Raw genomic sequence first — 17,351 nt, forward strand, 5'->3', positions numbered from 1 at the left:
AGCTATCACAATGTGGCTCTTTTGCATCGGTCCTAAGCCAACCGTCATTGTGAAGCATCCTTTGCTCAAAACTTCCTTCAAATACCCAGTTCTATACTGAGTTTCCATATCTTCCGATTAAGCATTCAAAATAATTTGCATTAAAAAATTGTTTTCTGCAACAGTCATCTTCCATATGTTTGAAAATATTATTATAGTGGCATTTGAGCTTCTCAAGTTTGAATACTTGTCAACATTTTAAATATAGAAGTGTTTGCATATGTATACATAAACATATACAAACATTCTAAATTCCAGTTCAAAAATAGTTCTTTCTTGCTTTTGATACTTGAAGTCACAAAATTAAGTTAGGATTTAACAACAGTTTGAATACTCCATCATTTTAATAACTTCAAAAATCAGCAATGCTTTTCAGAAAAAAAAATGCTGACTTTTACAATGCTACTTTATTTGGAAGGCATTCACAGTCATGTTTTTTTATTATATTATTAACTGAAATGTAATTTTTTTTTCCCTCCTCAAAGTGTCTGATCCATTTTCCTTTGTTTCTGGTCTCTTGTTTTAGCTTCCTTTTATTCCACTCAGTTCAGTACACCAAAAGTACATAAAATGCTAAGTTTTGCTGCTTTACCTTGTTGGCAGTTTTTGCTGAATGAATGAAACACATTTATTTGGTAAGAAGGAAGTCCACTGTGCACCTCTACCTCCATAACAGAACTGGGAGAATTAGTAAACAGATCTCCATTTATTTAATCTTTAAAAAGATGTTAATAGGAATTTACAGGAAATTGCAATCTAAAACTTCTGTGAATATTCAAATAGGATATTTCTTTAATTTCCTAAAAAATAAACCTTGCAGAAGTAGAAAGGATTTAGGCAAATTTTAAGTAGAAAATGAACTTCGCAAGGAGCAAAAGCTCCTGGTGGTGAACTTCAGTGTCCCCAGATGAGTTCCGTAGTAGAGATACAGATACCCCAAGGAATCTGCAAGATTGAGGCCTGTGTAACTATGTAATTAAAATGTGACATGAAATGATAGGAGGCCAGAAAAAAAGAAACAACAACAACAAAACAAAACGAAACAAAACTGAAAAAACTAAACTAGATGTGTAAAGCATTACATTGTGGCAATATGTTGCTGTGTGGTTTCAAAACTGTTCTCAGAAGACAGTACTGGGAATTTCTGGTCTTGTTGAGTTGCTATGGCAGGTGAAGAGTGGAGAGAAAAGAACTGTTAGAAATTGTTTGTTGCAGTTAGTTCTCTTGGATTTTTTTAGAGACGTGTATTGTTCTTCAGTTGGATTCAAAATGTTAAGGGAAGGTGACGCTATAGCACTTCAGAGAATTAAGATCGTGTCTAATGGCGTTACGTGCATCGAGTGCCTAAAACATTTAATGGCCTGTTAATTCTTCCAAATGAATTTCTAAATGAGTTAGCTAAAAAGCTAAGCAAGACCACATGAAATGAATACTAGTATGACACCATTGAACCCTGTCTGATGGGTGTCTTATGAATGAATTATTGATTAGCTAGTATTGTTAGTAGCTACAAATCTAAAATTGAATTTTGACTCAAGAACAAATTTTGAACTTGAAAATACCCGAAATCACAGCATTTTGATGACTTCTTCTATTTCAGTTGCCTTTTTAAGTGTTTTTCACCTTTCTGCCTATGAAAATGCATGCTTGAAAATGCCCAATGTTCTTTTATAATGTATATGTCCTTTTCAACTGTCTCCTACTTGATTATTCTCAGCTGATTTTTGCTGTTCTTTCAGGAAAAAATGTTATTACACTGACTGGAGGAGCAAAACCATGGGCAGGTTGGTGGGTGATGTGTAGCTTCTAATTTTGTCAGATAGTCACCCTGCTAAAGAAAATCCATTCGCAGTTGTAAATTTATCCAGGAGACTTGGAAAATTAGATTATTTTCCTGAAAACTCAAAATATGTTAGCTCAAAGTGTTAAAATATTCATCTGTAACAAGATGCAATGCTTTAAAGCTTTCCCAGTTCTCATTTTAGAAATGCAAAAGTGTTTATGCCAGAGAAAATAAAAAAAGGCCTTATCCTGGCAGCAAAGATTTAGTATGGGAGCTATCTCTACGGTTATGTCTGCTGTTACCAAGGCATATTTCTTTACCACAGATTATACTTTTGAGTGTATATCTCAGATTCTGGCACTCGGCTATTTCCGTAGACATGCAAATGTAACTTCTCTCATGTGTGTCCTGGTGATCAGGACCAAATCACACACCGAAGGCTGTTTTGAATTTTTATTTGATAGCTGACAGAGTAACTTGTATGCTGCAGTAACACCTGTTTAACTTTCTGGGAGGCAGACACATGCAAACCTCACCGGCAACTGCTGCCATTGTTGCTGCTTCTGTCAGCCAGAAGGCTACAAGAAGCCACAGCAGTGGGTGAAAGGAGCCTGGTGGAGCTGGGGAGCGAGAACAGGGGACACTGTGAGCTGTAATCACAGTCAGACATAATCATGTCCTGTACATCCTAATTGCCTGCAGAAAAGTTATGAACATTTTTACATGGCGGAAATCGGCTGAAACAGTTTTCTGTCATGGGTTCTTTTGAGATGAGATTGCATTTGATTTAGGTTCTCCTGTTGTTACTGCAGATGATTAAGAGCACTCATTATTTCTCAGGAACAATTTAAGTGGTCTCATGATATTAGTTCGCAAGATGATCAGTTAACAAAAATAGACAAAGCACTGTTGAATAGTAAAGTGAGAAAACTTTAAACACAAAAGCAGATAAAATACATTGAAATAAAACAGTCTATAACATAAATTTACAACTGCGTTTTTTCCTCTTCCAAGTCATTCACATGCTTGCTCCATTTTAGTGTGCATTATGAAAAATGTAAGTGATGTGCTTTGTAATGCAAAGGCAGAATCAATAAGCTTTGCTGCAAAATTTTATCATTTCATCTCAAATCCATCTGGTGAGTCCTAGATACTAAGTAAATTTATTTTCCTTATTTAGAAGGACAGATGTCTGAAACATGCAATTGAAGTTGCACAGTACCTGTGAACCAAGTAATAAACAATTTTTATGCCAGATTTATTTTTCATTTGAGACAAATATTTTTACTTGTGAGAATTTGGGGATGGATATTTTCTATGCCACTTTATACAATCCAGTGCACAAAGGAATAGTGTGAAGAAGAAAAAGAAGCTATCTCTAAAAACAAAAGCTAACTCTAAAATTGCTGTCATGCGCATCTCACCATTTCAACTTCTACTACTGCTATTGTTTCTTTGCATCTTACAAATTTTCAAACTTAACTGCTTCTCTGTAATTTATAAAATCAAAGTAATATTTTTAAGTTATTAAGTGGAGTTTACAAAAGCAGCAATGAAGAACTAAATTAAAATCTTTTTATATCAATGGTAAAATTTTAAGGCTACGTTGTTTATATAATTTAAGGATGTAAGGTAACACTAGTATATTAGACTGTGGTGTGGTATGTACACTTCTCTGAAGTTACATGGTAGATGTATATATCTATAAATGTCCTTTGAAAAGTCTGCAAAAAAATATTAGGAGCATGAATGAAAGGACAGAAGAAAAAAGTAATCCTCACTGTTATACTGTCTTTCTTATATGTGATAGCTGTGTGGTATCTCTCTATTTCTTTATTTATGTACCTTAAAAAACCTCTTAACATAATTAATCCTATGAAGCTCGAATTATATTCATAGGGCCACACTATTTTATCATACTTCTTATGAGTAATATTTGAGAAGCCATCAACAAATCTTTTCAAAGGAAAGGGAGTTGCTGGAAGTGGGACTTGCAAGTACATAATGTAGGTGTCAAAAATTGTCTGAGCTCTCAGATTTAAGACTGAATAGTTAAATGAATCAGTCTTGTTTCTGCCATATCAGACACACCAGTTTCATGCTGGTTAAGAGTGGCATTAAAGAAAAGAAAAGACTGTTGCCTTAATATGCAGCTTCACCCTGCCCACCGAAATGTTGAAATAAATTTATACTTCTGAGGATAAAGAACCAAAAATTACTTTGTGTAGTGACTGAGCTGCAGTAAGCCTGCTTCGCAAAAGGACTTTTAAAAGGGCTTTTGGATTTCAATCTGCACACCGAAGTGAAATTGTTAATATCATTCCATCAAACAAATATAGTATCATTTTTTTCCTTTTATAGTGATGGTTGTGTCCATATATTGAATCTGTCAATCATAACATGTTTCCCATTACAAAATTTAGTACCGTGCTTAGTAATTTGGTGGCTTATGGTTTACAGTTCTGGCCACAGTCTTGTGTGTTTTTGTCAATATATGAGAAGCACAAACACTGAGCAAAATACTGAGTGGTTATTGCCTTCAAAAATACTTAACATACCTGAATTAAGAAACTGCCAGTGGTCATCTTGTTCCACATAATGACCAGATAATTCCAAATTCACCTATACTTTGTTTCTTTGCATTGCAGACTCCTGAGTAAACATAATCTGCAAGGATTTTTGAACTGAACTTGTTCTGCAATAAAACACAAGCAACCAAATAAAGTGTAACAGTACAGTTGAGCATGAAAGTTGAGCAAAGCTGAAATTACAGGCATCTTCATAAAATATTTTTATAGCTAAGAATAAAATATACACGTTTCAGAATAATATCCCATAGTCTAAGGCGCATAAAGTTACAATAGCACCAGCTGGAGTCGTTTCAGTAAGAGCGTACCTGAAGTACTGCCCACATCTTTGCAGCACTGTTCCACTGGGACGTTTTTGACCTCACTGCGTGAAATCCTGACTTCAAGAGTGACTTCACCAGTCCAGCTCTGTCTGCTTTTATTAGACTACACTGAATAGATTAAGTCAAGTATACATCTAAATTGCTACTTTTGGCCTATAAAGCCACTCATGAGTAAGAATGCTAATCCTTAGTCCTATGATTTAGGCAAAACATTGTCTGAAATTTATTATCACTTTGAATGAAAGCTCCATAAAACTTCAAAATAATGTGAGTCAAGAAAAGAGGTGTCTCTTGCAGGGTTATTTTTGTACAGGGTGGGGGGGATGTACTTTTCAGTTGAAATATTCTGTGCCATCTGAAGACGCAAAGTTTTGGACTGATCAACCATAAGTGAGGTAATGAAAAAGCAATCACTTACGTAGAAAGCCTATTTGCCTTCGAGGAGAAATTGCAAATTTAATGTGGACATAATTTTTAATCTATTCCAGTGCTGTTCTTCATTACTTTACATGTTTAAAGGAGCAGAAATTAATTTTTAGAGCTAATTTTTATAAGATATAAAAATTATCCACTAGTTTTTTAATTTTTTTTGTGGGGGGAAGATGATCAAGGCTTTTTACATAACCAATTTTAAAACAATTTTGTGATAAAAAGTCTGAAATCATATGTACTATTTTTCTGTTCTTCTTCCTGATGCCTCTGCTTATTTTCCTCATTAAAGAAAAGCCTGGAATTTGACTCTAAAACAAATCAGCATTTGCACAACAGAAAAAAGATTAAGAAAATAAAGGGAAAACTGTAGTTATGTACACTGTATATACCTTTGTGCTGTGGGAACTTTGAACCAACAAGATAATCACCTGACACTGAAAGGCATTATTTGAGTAAAGGAAATAATTAAGGGATGCACCTGCCTGGGAACTGTTTTCTGTGTTTTCATTCTGTGAACGTGTTCTTTGGCTCATAATGCTTAATGTCAGACAGAGCAGTGTCCCTCAAGTGCAGTGTCAGCTCCATACGGAGTGTACACCAATACTTTGGCAATATAGAGCACGAAGAAAATTTTGAGAGTTTTAAGTATCAATGTAAAATTCTGCTTCCACATTTGATTCAGATTTTTGTCTGACACTGTTAAATAGGTGTAGAGCTTTTATTGCTGATCTTGATAATAATAAGTACATTTTCACAAAAGCGGCTTTGGTGCCCAAGAGCAACTTACTGTGTCATCACTTATTACTTTTAATTATGAAATGCGGTTTGTGCTTCTGCTTAGCACAGGCAATTAAGTATTCACCTCAGATAAAAAAAATCTGATACTTAGCTTTACACTTTCTGTGGCTATGAGGTACATATGCTTTATATTTCATGCATACATATTAATTTATTAAGGCCCAAATCCCACTGAAAAAATATTATTTAGGGTTATGTTTTTCTAAAATTCAGATTTTTCCTGGATCTCTGTTGTGCTTAAGGTATCATAATGTAGCAGTTGTCTAATATGAGACATACGCCTTAAATACCTATATTTCATTGCAGTTGAATATGAAAAAAATATAGGTCAGCAAGGAGTGCAAAACTGAATAAGGAGGTAACTTCTAGTATTTGTTTGAAAATTAACTACATTTCACTAAGTTTTCCGCTGTATAAACCATATCCTGAGATACTACTGAGGCAAGTTGCCAGTGGAAGAAAACCAGTTTTGCTAGCAGTATGTAATCTAATTGATGATACAATAATTATGTTCTGTTTGTGTTTTATAATGTCAGTTTTTTGGAAACTACATGAAGCCATGCCTGTTTTTTATCTAAAGACTAGCCATTTCTGTATAACGTATGTTTTACTTTATTTGATGTATGGGTATACTGTTTTATAAGGTAATATCTGCCCTTGGATTTTGATTTGAATTTTTCAGGGGAAGGCTTTACTGAAATAAAAAAAAAAAAAACAACAAAAATCAAATATAGAAAGATTATCTTGACCAGTCTCATATTTGCTTTGAAATTTTATGAATTTTAGTGTCCAAGTTGCCAGGCAAGGGAGGGTGGAAGGGTTATATCTGCCTTGTCCAGTGGTACTAGAGAAAGTAATTAGATGCATTCTTAAGTAAGGCATAATTCTGAGCCCCTCAGTTCCAGAAGGACAGGGAGTTGCTTGAAAGAGTCCAGCGCAGAGCTACAAAGATGATGGAGGGAGTGGAGCATCTCCCTTATGAGGAGGGGCTGAGGGAGCTGGGTCTCTTTAGCTTGGAGAAGAGGAGACTGAGGGGTGACCTCATTAATGGTTATACATTTGTAAAGGGCGAGTGTCAGGAGGAAGGAGCCAGGCTCTTCTCAGTAATAGTCAATGAAAGGACAAGGGTCAATGGGTGCAAACTGGAGCATAGGAGGTTCAATCTGAACTTGAGGAAAAACTTTTTTGCTGTAAAGGTGACAGAGCACTGGAACAGGCTGCCCAGAAAGGTTGTGGAGTCTCCTTCTCTGGAGACATTCAAGACCCGCCTGGACACGTTCCTGTGTGACCTGGTCTGGTGATCCTGCTCTGGCAGAGGGGTTGGACTGGATGATCTTTCGAGGTCCCTTCCAACTCCTGATATTCTGTGATTCTGTGATAAGCATCTACAGTTCTGTCAGATGAGCTGCCTTGGGAAATTATTTCCTCCAGACTGAATACTGTAGTCTCATCTCAAACCACTAATTTTAAGATGAGTTGTGCTTGACTTATGTGTGCAAGATAGATCACAAATAAATAGTGTTCGTTTTGCTCTTTAACTTCTTATTTACTTTTAGTTATTTAATATGGAAATTTCCTGCTTTCATTTCATTTCTAGTATGATGTCACTAAATGTGCAGTGTCAGAGATAGAAATAACAATTACTTGAGTGCATGTAAATCTGATTTCTTATTGTCTCAGTCTGCAGAGGAATATGAGAGAGCTGAAAAGTTGGTTGCCCAGAAATCCAATGAAGCTTGATAAGGAGGCTCTACCTGATCTGGAAGAAACAGATTGCTACACAGCACCCTTTAGCCGTGCACGCATACACCAGTAAGTGCTGGAACTGGAAAGGCAGTGCTGGAGACCACAAGGATTTTTTATTTTCTCACTTCTTCTAAGCAAGTGCTGTAGAGGCAACTGTTAACAGATGGTCGCTGGCAAATACCCAGTGTCATATTTGATATTTTCTATGCGTTTTCTCTTAAAGCGAGAATCTACTCTGTTACTTTTGATGTTCAATCAGTAATATAGGCAGAAATTTGACTGAAAAATGAACGCTGCCTTTTCAGTTTAGAAGGTTTTCTTTCCATGACATTACAATATGCAAATACTTGCTCAAGATTGCTTTACTTAATAACATATTTTACTTAGGCAAAATCTGAGACAGCTGTTGGGAATTGGGAATTGAGAACATCAAGCTTAAACTAGTGACATTTTTTTTCTTTTTTATCAGATCTGCATTTTAAAAATGCTTTTGTCTCTGAAAGTATAAATAAAAACTGTATGTGTTCAAATCAACATATTGATGGTGATGTAGTTAAACTGCTATAAATTTTTTCAGGACTCAAAAAGTTAGGTTTTAAAATTCCTACTGTTTCTTCATTTATAGAGAATTCTGTGGCAATTCTTTTAGGAGAGAAATTTTCATTTAAAGTAGAAGTATAAATTAGGCTAAATAGGATGTTTTTCTTCTCAGCAAAGAAGTGGGATGTGGAATGACTAGAGGGATATATGCTACGGGAATGACTTTACTCTGGAAAGACAGAGTAATTGTATTATAATCTCTTTTTTTTTTTTGTGATTGACTGTATTGCATTGGTTTTAGTGTTATTTGTCAATCAGCTCAGCTGACGTTATCAACTGTAATAGTTGCCCCTTTTGGCACAGCTGAGTAGGCAAAAGCTCCTGCACATCAGGTTTCTGGCATCCGGGATCCAAAGCCATCTGGGAGCGGATACTTTATTTGGCTCCATCCTAGGTTTCTCTATGGGAAAGTGGTGGTGGAGCTGCTACTCAAGTGTCCAGTGCATGGAGATAATTCTTTTTTCTTTAAATAGCACTTCTGGTGATTCCACAACACAGGCATCTGCCAACTCCTAAGCAGCTTGAATTTGAGAACAGCAACAGCTTCTGAAGATTTTTTAAATTAATTATATCCAGAACAGAAATTACCTAGATAGTAGGACATTACAGAATTCAGTTTTAGTTGTTTTCCCAACAATAATCTGTGATGATGATAGAGCTATTGTACCCGAGAAGTTGCTCTAGGGATGTAAAATCTTACGTCTTGTGTAGTAACCAAGAGGGTAAAGATGCAATAAATCACTGCAAGAAGAAAATGCTTGAGTAGCTATGTTTGATACAATACTCACATATTGTTTTGAATATTAAAAGACATTAATTATTTTAACAGTTTTACAATAAACAACAAAGACAGCTTCTTCAGCAACTCCACAAGAAGTAGAATTGTGCATCACATGCTGCAGAGAACTAAGTATGAAGATGGAAAATCCAAAATGGGTGAGAATGCTGTATTTTTTCCTAACGGGAAGCTATAAAAATTTCATATCTTTACCTGCCTGAAAAAGTATGATTTGAATAAACTCAATTAATTTTATTGTTCCTTTAAATGTTTTTTTTCACTCAGTTACAGTCCAAGGAATGTCACATCAAATATTTTCTTAAATAACTCGGTGAAAAATGGCCATATTTTTCACCTGATTACTTAGTCTTTAAAATAAATTTGAGTCATTATGATAACTTTATGTGATCAACAGCTACAATAAAGATAACATATAGCTCAGAAAACTGTCAAGTGTTTTCTAGGACTGATCCTAGTAGCACTGCTACTACCCAGCAGTTCCAGTCCAGAAAGGATGTCTGTGAGCTACACTTAATTTATTTGAGGTCTCCATGCAGGTCAGAGACAGTTGACCTGAAGACTAAATACAGTTTATGTGAACTCTCCTATTACAGTATTAGTTTTCAGAAGGTCTAACTATTCATTTCATTTGCAATGAACAGGGAATATATGTATGATTTCCTGTTTTATTTGCAGGAATTAAATTAAGAATGAAATAAGATGCTAGAAATTACAGAAAGTTGTTACTTGAGTTTCTGAAGAAAAGCAGTAGTAAGAAAAACATAGAAAACAAGGGTTCAAATATAATGCCTTTCAAGCAGATGATGGCACATTTCGATATGAGATTAGTTTAGCATAATTGTATATTTGAATGGACAAATTTTAAATCCATCATAAATACTTATTTTTTGGGGAAACTGTTTGCTATGGGTGTGCTCTTACAGGCTACTGAATTAATTCATAGTTATTAATTATTTATTTTCATAATGTGCTATGATAGCAAAACAAATCTGTTTCTAGGAAGACTCTAGGAACTGACCCAAAATGCTGTAGCCATTATGGTGCAGGGCACTGCTCTGATACAAACTTCTTCAGCTGGCTTATATTTAAAAAAACAACAGGTTAGCTTTTAACTCTGCAGGGTTTTGCTGCCTCGAGGGTTGCCTGTCCATGCCATTCTCTGTGTATGTCAGATCATCTGGTCACCCATAAAATTTGTATCATATGCTCTGTTGAATACAACATGAAGGTAACTGTCTTCTCACACTTGATCTGGCACGAGCACCCGACCCTGAGAGAAAAGTTGCAGACATTGGTCCTCAGAAAGTTGCTGTAGTTTGCCAGAGCCAGAAGTCTTGAGGGATCAGCAAGACCTGCACAAACGGTTGATGGGATTGTTGATTATTGTCATGTTTAGCAGCATCCTAAGTGTCTAATATTAAGTTATGTTCTCAAGATGAAACTTGAAAATTCACTCTGCTTGAAATTAAATGTGTATTAAAAATTTATTTCAGAACTAATGCTTTTTTTCATTTTAGGTATTAATAGATTACTGAATAATGGAACATATGAAGCAGCATTTCCACCACATGAGGTAACCTGATTAATTTTGCATTTGTCTTTATATTTAGATTAAAACTTGCATTAACGTTTTGAGATCCCACTTTAATTTTAATTTTATCCTGCAGACTTTTAATTTCACTATGTAATCTGTGAAGACATTTTTTAATTTATATCTCTTACTTTAATATTGGCTTTAAATTTTTTTCTTATATAATGCATTATAATAACTTCCTGGAGCATTTTCTTACTGAACTAGAATATGATAATCTTTTTTTTTTTATTTTTATGTACTGAATATTGCCTGTGGAGTTCTTAATGAGAATATCAGTTTTTCCAAATTGCTCCAATTAGTTGTATTAAATTATTTTTGCCTGCCACCTACAAAATGTTCTGTTTTTTCTAATAGCTTGTGCACTTGATCAAAGTTAGGGAAACTGGTTACTTATTTCCCATTTAGTCTTTTCTGAATAGTTCTGAATAATTTCTGCTTGACGATATCTTCTTCAGTATGTTAAAGCATAGTGAAGATTCTAAACTCATGAAGTAAATGAAAAACTTGTGTTTGACTTCAGAGGGTTTTTGGACAATCTTTGTGTATTAAAGACAAGCAAGCCACACATCTTCAGTCATTTTAAATGCCAGTCAATAGCTTGGTAATCTGTGGTTGCTGGGGCTGAATATTGTGACTTGATCTCGTGTTTCAAAGATCTGACCTGTGCTTTACAAATTGCTGAGAGTAATTTTTCATATGGTATTAATAATTAAGTACTAGGAATATAGAGAAGGAGTATTTTAGATAAATAATTGAATGTCATTGTTAACACTTCAGCTGACTTTACGGAAAAGGTTTTTTTGCCAGACAAACTTGTGGATGTCAGAATCATGCGGTCATATCTATTTTATATATCTGTTCCTTTGTTGTGGCTTAAGCTACTGTTTCAGAGTTTCAGTTAAGGTTAACAAAGTCATATTTTTAAGCCATTCTTACCTTAAATGTTGCTTGACTGGTTCTAAGGGGTAGTGGCTGAACACACTCAATTTAATTTCTTTTTTTTTCATTATTAGTCACACAAGCAAATGAGAATGAAAATTCAGTCCTAGTGTGAATGATAAGACTTGGACTTTTATGGATAAATGATGCAGAAAGAAGCAGTGGGGGGGAATTAAAATTCCCAATACTGAGTAATGTTTTATGCATTTCACTCATTCAGGCAACTGTGAGAATAAGTCGATGTTCTGTTCCTAGGTGTTGCAAAGGTCACACTCTGACATTTTTTGTATGCTTCTTTGCTGCTTTGAATGAGAAATGAGTAGAATTGAAATGCTGTGTTTAGCTTTGGTTTTAATTAATTCTTAAACCAGAGGGTCAGCAGATTGCAACAAATAGTGTTCTTTCAATTGCAAGGAGTGCTCAAGATTTCAAATAAATTATAAAAGTCTGAATGGCTAAATTGCTTGGATCTACCAGGGTCAAGAATCTGTCTGATTGCTATCTCTGAAGTACTGCTCTTGGGAACTCTGCCTTTCTCACAAGAAATGATTTGGCTCACTTGCAGTTATTTGATGAAAGATTTTCTTTACCATAGCAGAGTGGTGGGGTCTTTTTTGGGGAAAAAGTTCAACTAAGGGAGATTCTGCTTCAGAATTTGAGTAAAATTGCAAATAGAAGAGATTCTGCTTAGGGTGGTTCTAACAAATCCATGTTACCTTTCAACTACTGAGCGTGAGGCTATTCTTTCAGGCGGTCTGTAAATGCCAGGCATGACCTGAAAGGACTCCTTTCGGGTCAGACTGATTCTGTGTTTTGCTTTGAATGCATCTGAGAGTCCTGTGTGGCTTCAAAATAATGCCAGTTGTTGCCATCATCCCAGAAATTGCATACTACAGAAAGACTATGGGTTTTTATACCTTTAAAGAGGAGATAAAGTAATAGAAAATGCCTAGGAAAGGAGAACTGAGCTGACATACCAGAAATTTCTTTAAATATTTTTAGGAGAGAAGAAAAGATACCACAAACATCTCATGAAAAATTTAAATAAATGAAAGCATACAAATAAGCATATATTAGTGAAATAGAGACACTGTACTTGAAGCCATGTAAAGAGTTGAATAGTTCTTTATAGTCTTGTATTAGTATGATTCCATTATTAATTCTTAGAGAAGCTGGCCATTTCATAAGCATATGTAACATACAACTTCTGTCAGGCTTACATGTTAGAGCCAGATGACATGCCCCAGAGTTGTCCATAATAAGAGACCTACATATCAAAAATAGAGAACACCTCACTTAAAATTATAGTCAAAAATGCCTAAGAAATATATGTATTTTCCATAGTGCTTAGTAATATATTTTATTTCTTTGTGTTTTTCAGGGAAGCCACAAAAGCAGACATCCCATCAAAACACATGGAGCTCAGAATCACAGACATCTCTTATATGAGCGTTGGGCACGGTGGGGAATGTGGTACAAATACCAACCTCTCGATTTAATCAGGTATTAATACTTTGAAGAGTTGCTTGTTTCAGTGATACAGACAACCTAGTAACAGTGCATTAACCATACTGCTAAATTCTTTGTGCTTTCCTGTCACATTTTGCTATTCACTATTATCAGATAAGACTGAAATTCTCGTAGTTGCTTCTTTTGGGTGGTCTTTTGTGCAGGGCTGTTAATTTCAAATGAGGATGCATAAAAGGTGTGTAGATCCAACTGCTCAACACTTTGCAGTGTGAAACCTAAAATACAAACCCATGATGTGGTCTGCTGATCAGAGACACTTGCCCATCATGAGAGCACCTTTGAGAGCAAATTTGTTACCCACATTGACAGTCAGAGTTAACAGATACAGTGTGTGTCTGGTTTTGTGTGTATATATATCTATCATTCTGTGTGTGCAAATACAATGTCCTACTTTTAATAATGTTAAAACTAGTACATCTACTTAGTCATTGCAAGGTCATGGAAATTACTGAGCACTTCAGTTATATCCTCATAAAATATATGTTCTTATAGGTCTGCAATTAGTGTCACTAGAATGTTTTGCTAGCCCGAAAAATGTTTTGGTAAACTGACAATAATTTTACCATAAACTTGTAATGATAGTTTCTCCTTAGAATTATTCTACCACTGTGAAGATAGGTAGAGGTCACCATAATTTTTAACTTTAAACAATGTATGCGTTTCCTTTTCATGTAGGCGATATTTTGGTGAAAAAATTGGGTTGTATTTTGCCTGGCTGGGATGGTACACCGGAATGCTTATTCCTGCCGCCCTGGTTGGGCTCTTTGTTTTCCTCTATGGATTATTTACAATGGATTCCAGCCAAGTAAGGTAAAATCCTATTTCATAACATATAATAACCTCTTGAAAATTAAGAACAGTCTGGCACAACTTAGATCATTATACTTTTAAATGTTTTCCAGGTATGGTAATCATGTAAAAATAACCAAATAGAACACTGGGTTCTTCAGCCAAGCGTATCCACTTTGTCTATCTGTTTTGCATCAAGCTGGATATGTACCATTCACAGCAAGTGCCTTTATCACTTCATTCAGTGGTTCCCATTCTGTCTGTAAGGAAAAGCAGCAAGTAGGGATTCTAATGTCATGGATACTGCAGTGGTTGTCATTCTAGTCAAGGCTAGTGGGTGAGAAGAACAGTCAGACACACTCCCTTTTTACCTTCATCTTGTGTATAACTTCCGGAGTGTAGTACACTTGCTAAACTTCAACTTACTTTTGTGCCTTTGTTTTCTCTCAGTGTTAATAGTGGCAAACTGAGTCTGACAAAATTCTGGACTCTGTCTGTGTAAACTGCAGACAGGAGACCCAGCTTCAGGGAGATTACAGCCACATGAAATGAAGCTAGTTTTCAAGTTTCCCACTGTTGTGATTTTGCTATAAGAGGGGTTTATGTCAATTTAGAAATAATGATGAGGGTGCTTGAGTTAAGTCCTGACTATTTTTAGGAACTGTTTCAGAGGACGCACCCTTATTACAAAGTTTTCCTTTAGATGTCATCAGACACAACGGTATCAGTGCTCTTACAATTGCAACTGTTCCTCCAAGCGGTTTGGATGCATAGGCTGTAAGTGTCATTTGAGTCAAATTTCGTAGGAAATATTGTTTCTTGGGCTTTGGGCAGGACTATTTTATGTTTTCTTTATGGAATTGTCTTTATCTTCTGTTTATTATATTCTGCAGTGCTGTAATTAAGGCTTTTTTAGGTTTGCTTTTGTACAGCAACCTCCTGAGAGATTTTACAACTTAAAACTGTGTTAAATGCAATTAATGTATCAGTCAGGAAACTATGCTATCTTTAAGATATTGTTGTCTGTATTATGATTTTTCTGCATGATAAGCGTCCATAAAATGTAATGGATGTAATGTGAAGTAGAAGATCAGCCTGTTCTTAGAGCACAGGGACTAGGACTGTTGAACTGGAAATCTTGTATTCTGTGCGTGTACTACGGCACAGTTTCAACAAGGGGGGAACAAAGGGCCATAATCTACTGTCATCAAGGTATAGCTTAATATTTTAGGCACTTCTTATGGAAGAGAAAGATTTGGCATTGACACTCCCCAGGAGAAAGAACAGAATTTCTAAGAATTTAATTTTTTCAGACTGTAAGCTGTTACGTGCTTATGTGTGTGTTGTACACTTCTCCCAAGAAGGCCTGGAGATGCAACTCCTGCTTAGCTCTTTTAACAGAGAAACACACAGTTATCTTGCTTGCTGAAGGCTGCAGGCTGTAAATCACAGAGGCACAGAGGTAGGCTAGCTTGTATGTTTTTATGTCCTAAGTTTTTCCCCTTGGCTGCTGTTCGGTAGCTGCAGACAGAACATGCAGGGTTTCATTTGCTCCCTGTGGAGACTGGTTGTGTCAGGTCCCATCCTGAGGTGCCTCAATGTGCACAGAGTGCTAAGGTGCCCATCAGGGACTCTCTATGCTATTCCAGAAGCAAGGGACTGAAAGTTAGGTGATCCACCATATAATCCCTAGATGCCTTACAAGGGGAGGGGAGTATTTATGTATTTATTATAGCTAACATTAGCCAGTGTTCATTTCAAATTACAGACAGAGGGTGGGTTCATGCAGAAGCCCTAGCTGTGTGTCTGGCAGGCCTACATCTGTAACCTGGTTGTGTTAATTCTGGGCAGAAGGTCTTCTCTGCCTTAGATGGTGTGAATCTGTGCAGTCCTTTGGCTAGTCATGACACAGTACTGTCACATCAGTACATTGCTATGACCAAGTCGGTAGGACCTGCCGTGAGATGGGGATTCAAGAACAGAGCTTCACTTAGTCAGGCTGTTTCTAACTGATGAAAGGTATGCAGATGTTTTCTGTATCGTCTTGTGCACTTACCTAATTCTAAGGGCCAGCGGTAACAGATGCTGCTCCTTGCCATACTCACTTAGCCTGGAAAGAGTTAGTGAGGGTTAGACAGAAACTTCCTACCTAGAGCAGACAGAAGTCACCCATTAGCAGGCAGACAGACTGCACAATCTAAATGTTCTTATTCTTGCCATATTCTGGAACTGTGAGATTATTTCCCTAAGTGTTTCTGCAGTCATTTAAAGAAAACTGCTAGATAAACATCTATAACAGTTTAAAAATATATCACTTGATTTTGAGCACTGCAGCTACCGCAGTATGCAAACGCAATATTCAGCAGCCGTCAGGAAGAAATGAAGTCAGGTATGTTATTCTGACAAAATCTAGACACAGGAAACCCAGTGGCAATTAGGAATATAAACCTAGTGCCAGGGCAGTGTGCCAATGTCATAACTGCCACATTGCCCCAAATTCAATAGTATTCAGTGTAACACTATTTCACGTGAAATAGGTTTCATCCTATTAATGCCTATTATTAGGAATCAGTGAATGTTAGGAAGTATTGATGATAAATTCCCTTTTGACCTGGAGGTCAAAAACCCCTATTTTTCATCTGTCTTGTGTAGCACAAAATTTGAACTTCCTGACTGCTGACATTATTTTTGCAGAAGTATGCTATCCTCAGGGACATCCCTTTACCTCTCAGGCACGGGGAGCTGTTGTGAGCTTCCTTCTAGCAGCTGCAGGCAGAAAATGATTTCTACTCTTTCTGCTTAGGTCCAGCACACTTTCGGCATAGAAGGAATAAGTAAATACATGAGGATACATTGCCATAGAACCGAACACTGCTTGCAATGTAGCCATAGGTTTTGTGCAGCAATAATTCGAGGATTATGCAGAATAGTATCACACCTAAAAACTAGTTTGTCTTGTCTACAACTTGTATGAATGCCTGTCTCTGCTCTGTGCTTGGGGTCCATCATGATACCAGATGGCTCTTTTTATATCCATACGAAAATATTATATAAATATATATATGTCAGCCTGTGCCAGGACCCAATCTTAGCATGACAAGGGACCGTCAGTCTCTGCCACCCGTGTAAAAGAGAGATGCTCTTTGAAGTTCATCTGTGGCTTCCACAGGCAAGTTGGAAATGGTGCATATTTGCTCCCTTTTGATGGTACCCGTCCTTCTTTCCCAGGGTGAGTGCCCTTCTCACACTGCCTTTTACCTCTTGTCATACTCTCTCTCGTTTCCTCAGTTACAGCTTTAGGGAAACAATAAAGTTTCAGGTCTGCTTGAATCATTTGATGATTCAAACGTGTTGTACAGAGAGGAGGAAGGTGAAATAAGATGGGAAGACA

General features: G+C 36.3%; 1 protein-coding gene across 2 annotated transcripts in view; it reads left to right on the forward strand.

Annotated features, from left to right (window-relative positions):
• Positions 1-17,351, forward strand: part of LOC104542061 (anoctamin-3-like) — an 83,605-nt gene that overhangs the window by 29,030 nt on the left and 37,224 nt on the right. For both annotated transcript variants that reach the window (XM_010186264.1, XM_010186265.1), the window contains 6 exons: positions 1,779-1,823; positions 7,644-7,775; positions 9,139-9,245; positions 10,626-10,681; positions 13,023-13,144; positions 13,847-13,981. In XM_010186264.1, the coding sequence (XP_010184566.1) occupies positions 1,779-1,823; positions 7,644-7,775; positions 9,139-9,245; positions 10,626-10,681; positions 13,023-13,144; positions 13,847-13,981 (597 nt within the window). The remainder of the gene's footprint in view (positions 1-1,778; positions 1,824-7,643; positions 7,776-9,138; positions 9,246-10,625; positions 10,682-13,022; positions 13,145-13,846; positions 13,982-17,351) is intronic.

Source organism: Mesitornis unicolor, unplaced genomic scaffold (assembly GCF_000695765.1).
Source record: "Mesitornis unicolor isolate BGI_N332 unplaced genomic scaffold, ASM69576v1 scaffold2366, whole genome shotgun sequence".
NCBI lineage: Eukaryota > Metazoa > Chordata > Aves > Mesitornithiformes > Mesitornithidae > Mesitornis > Mesitornis unicolor.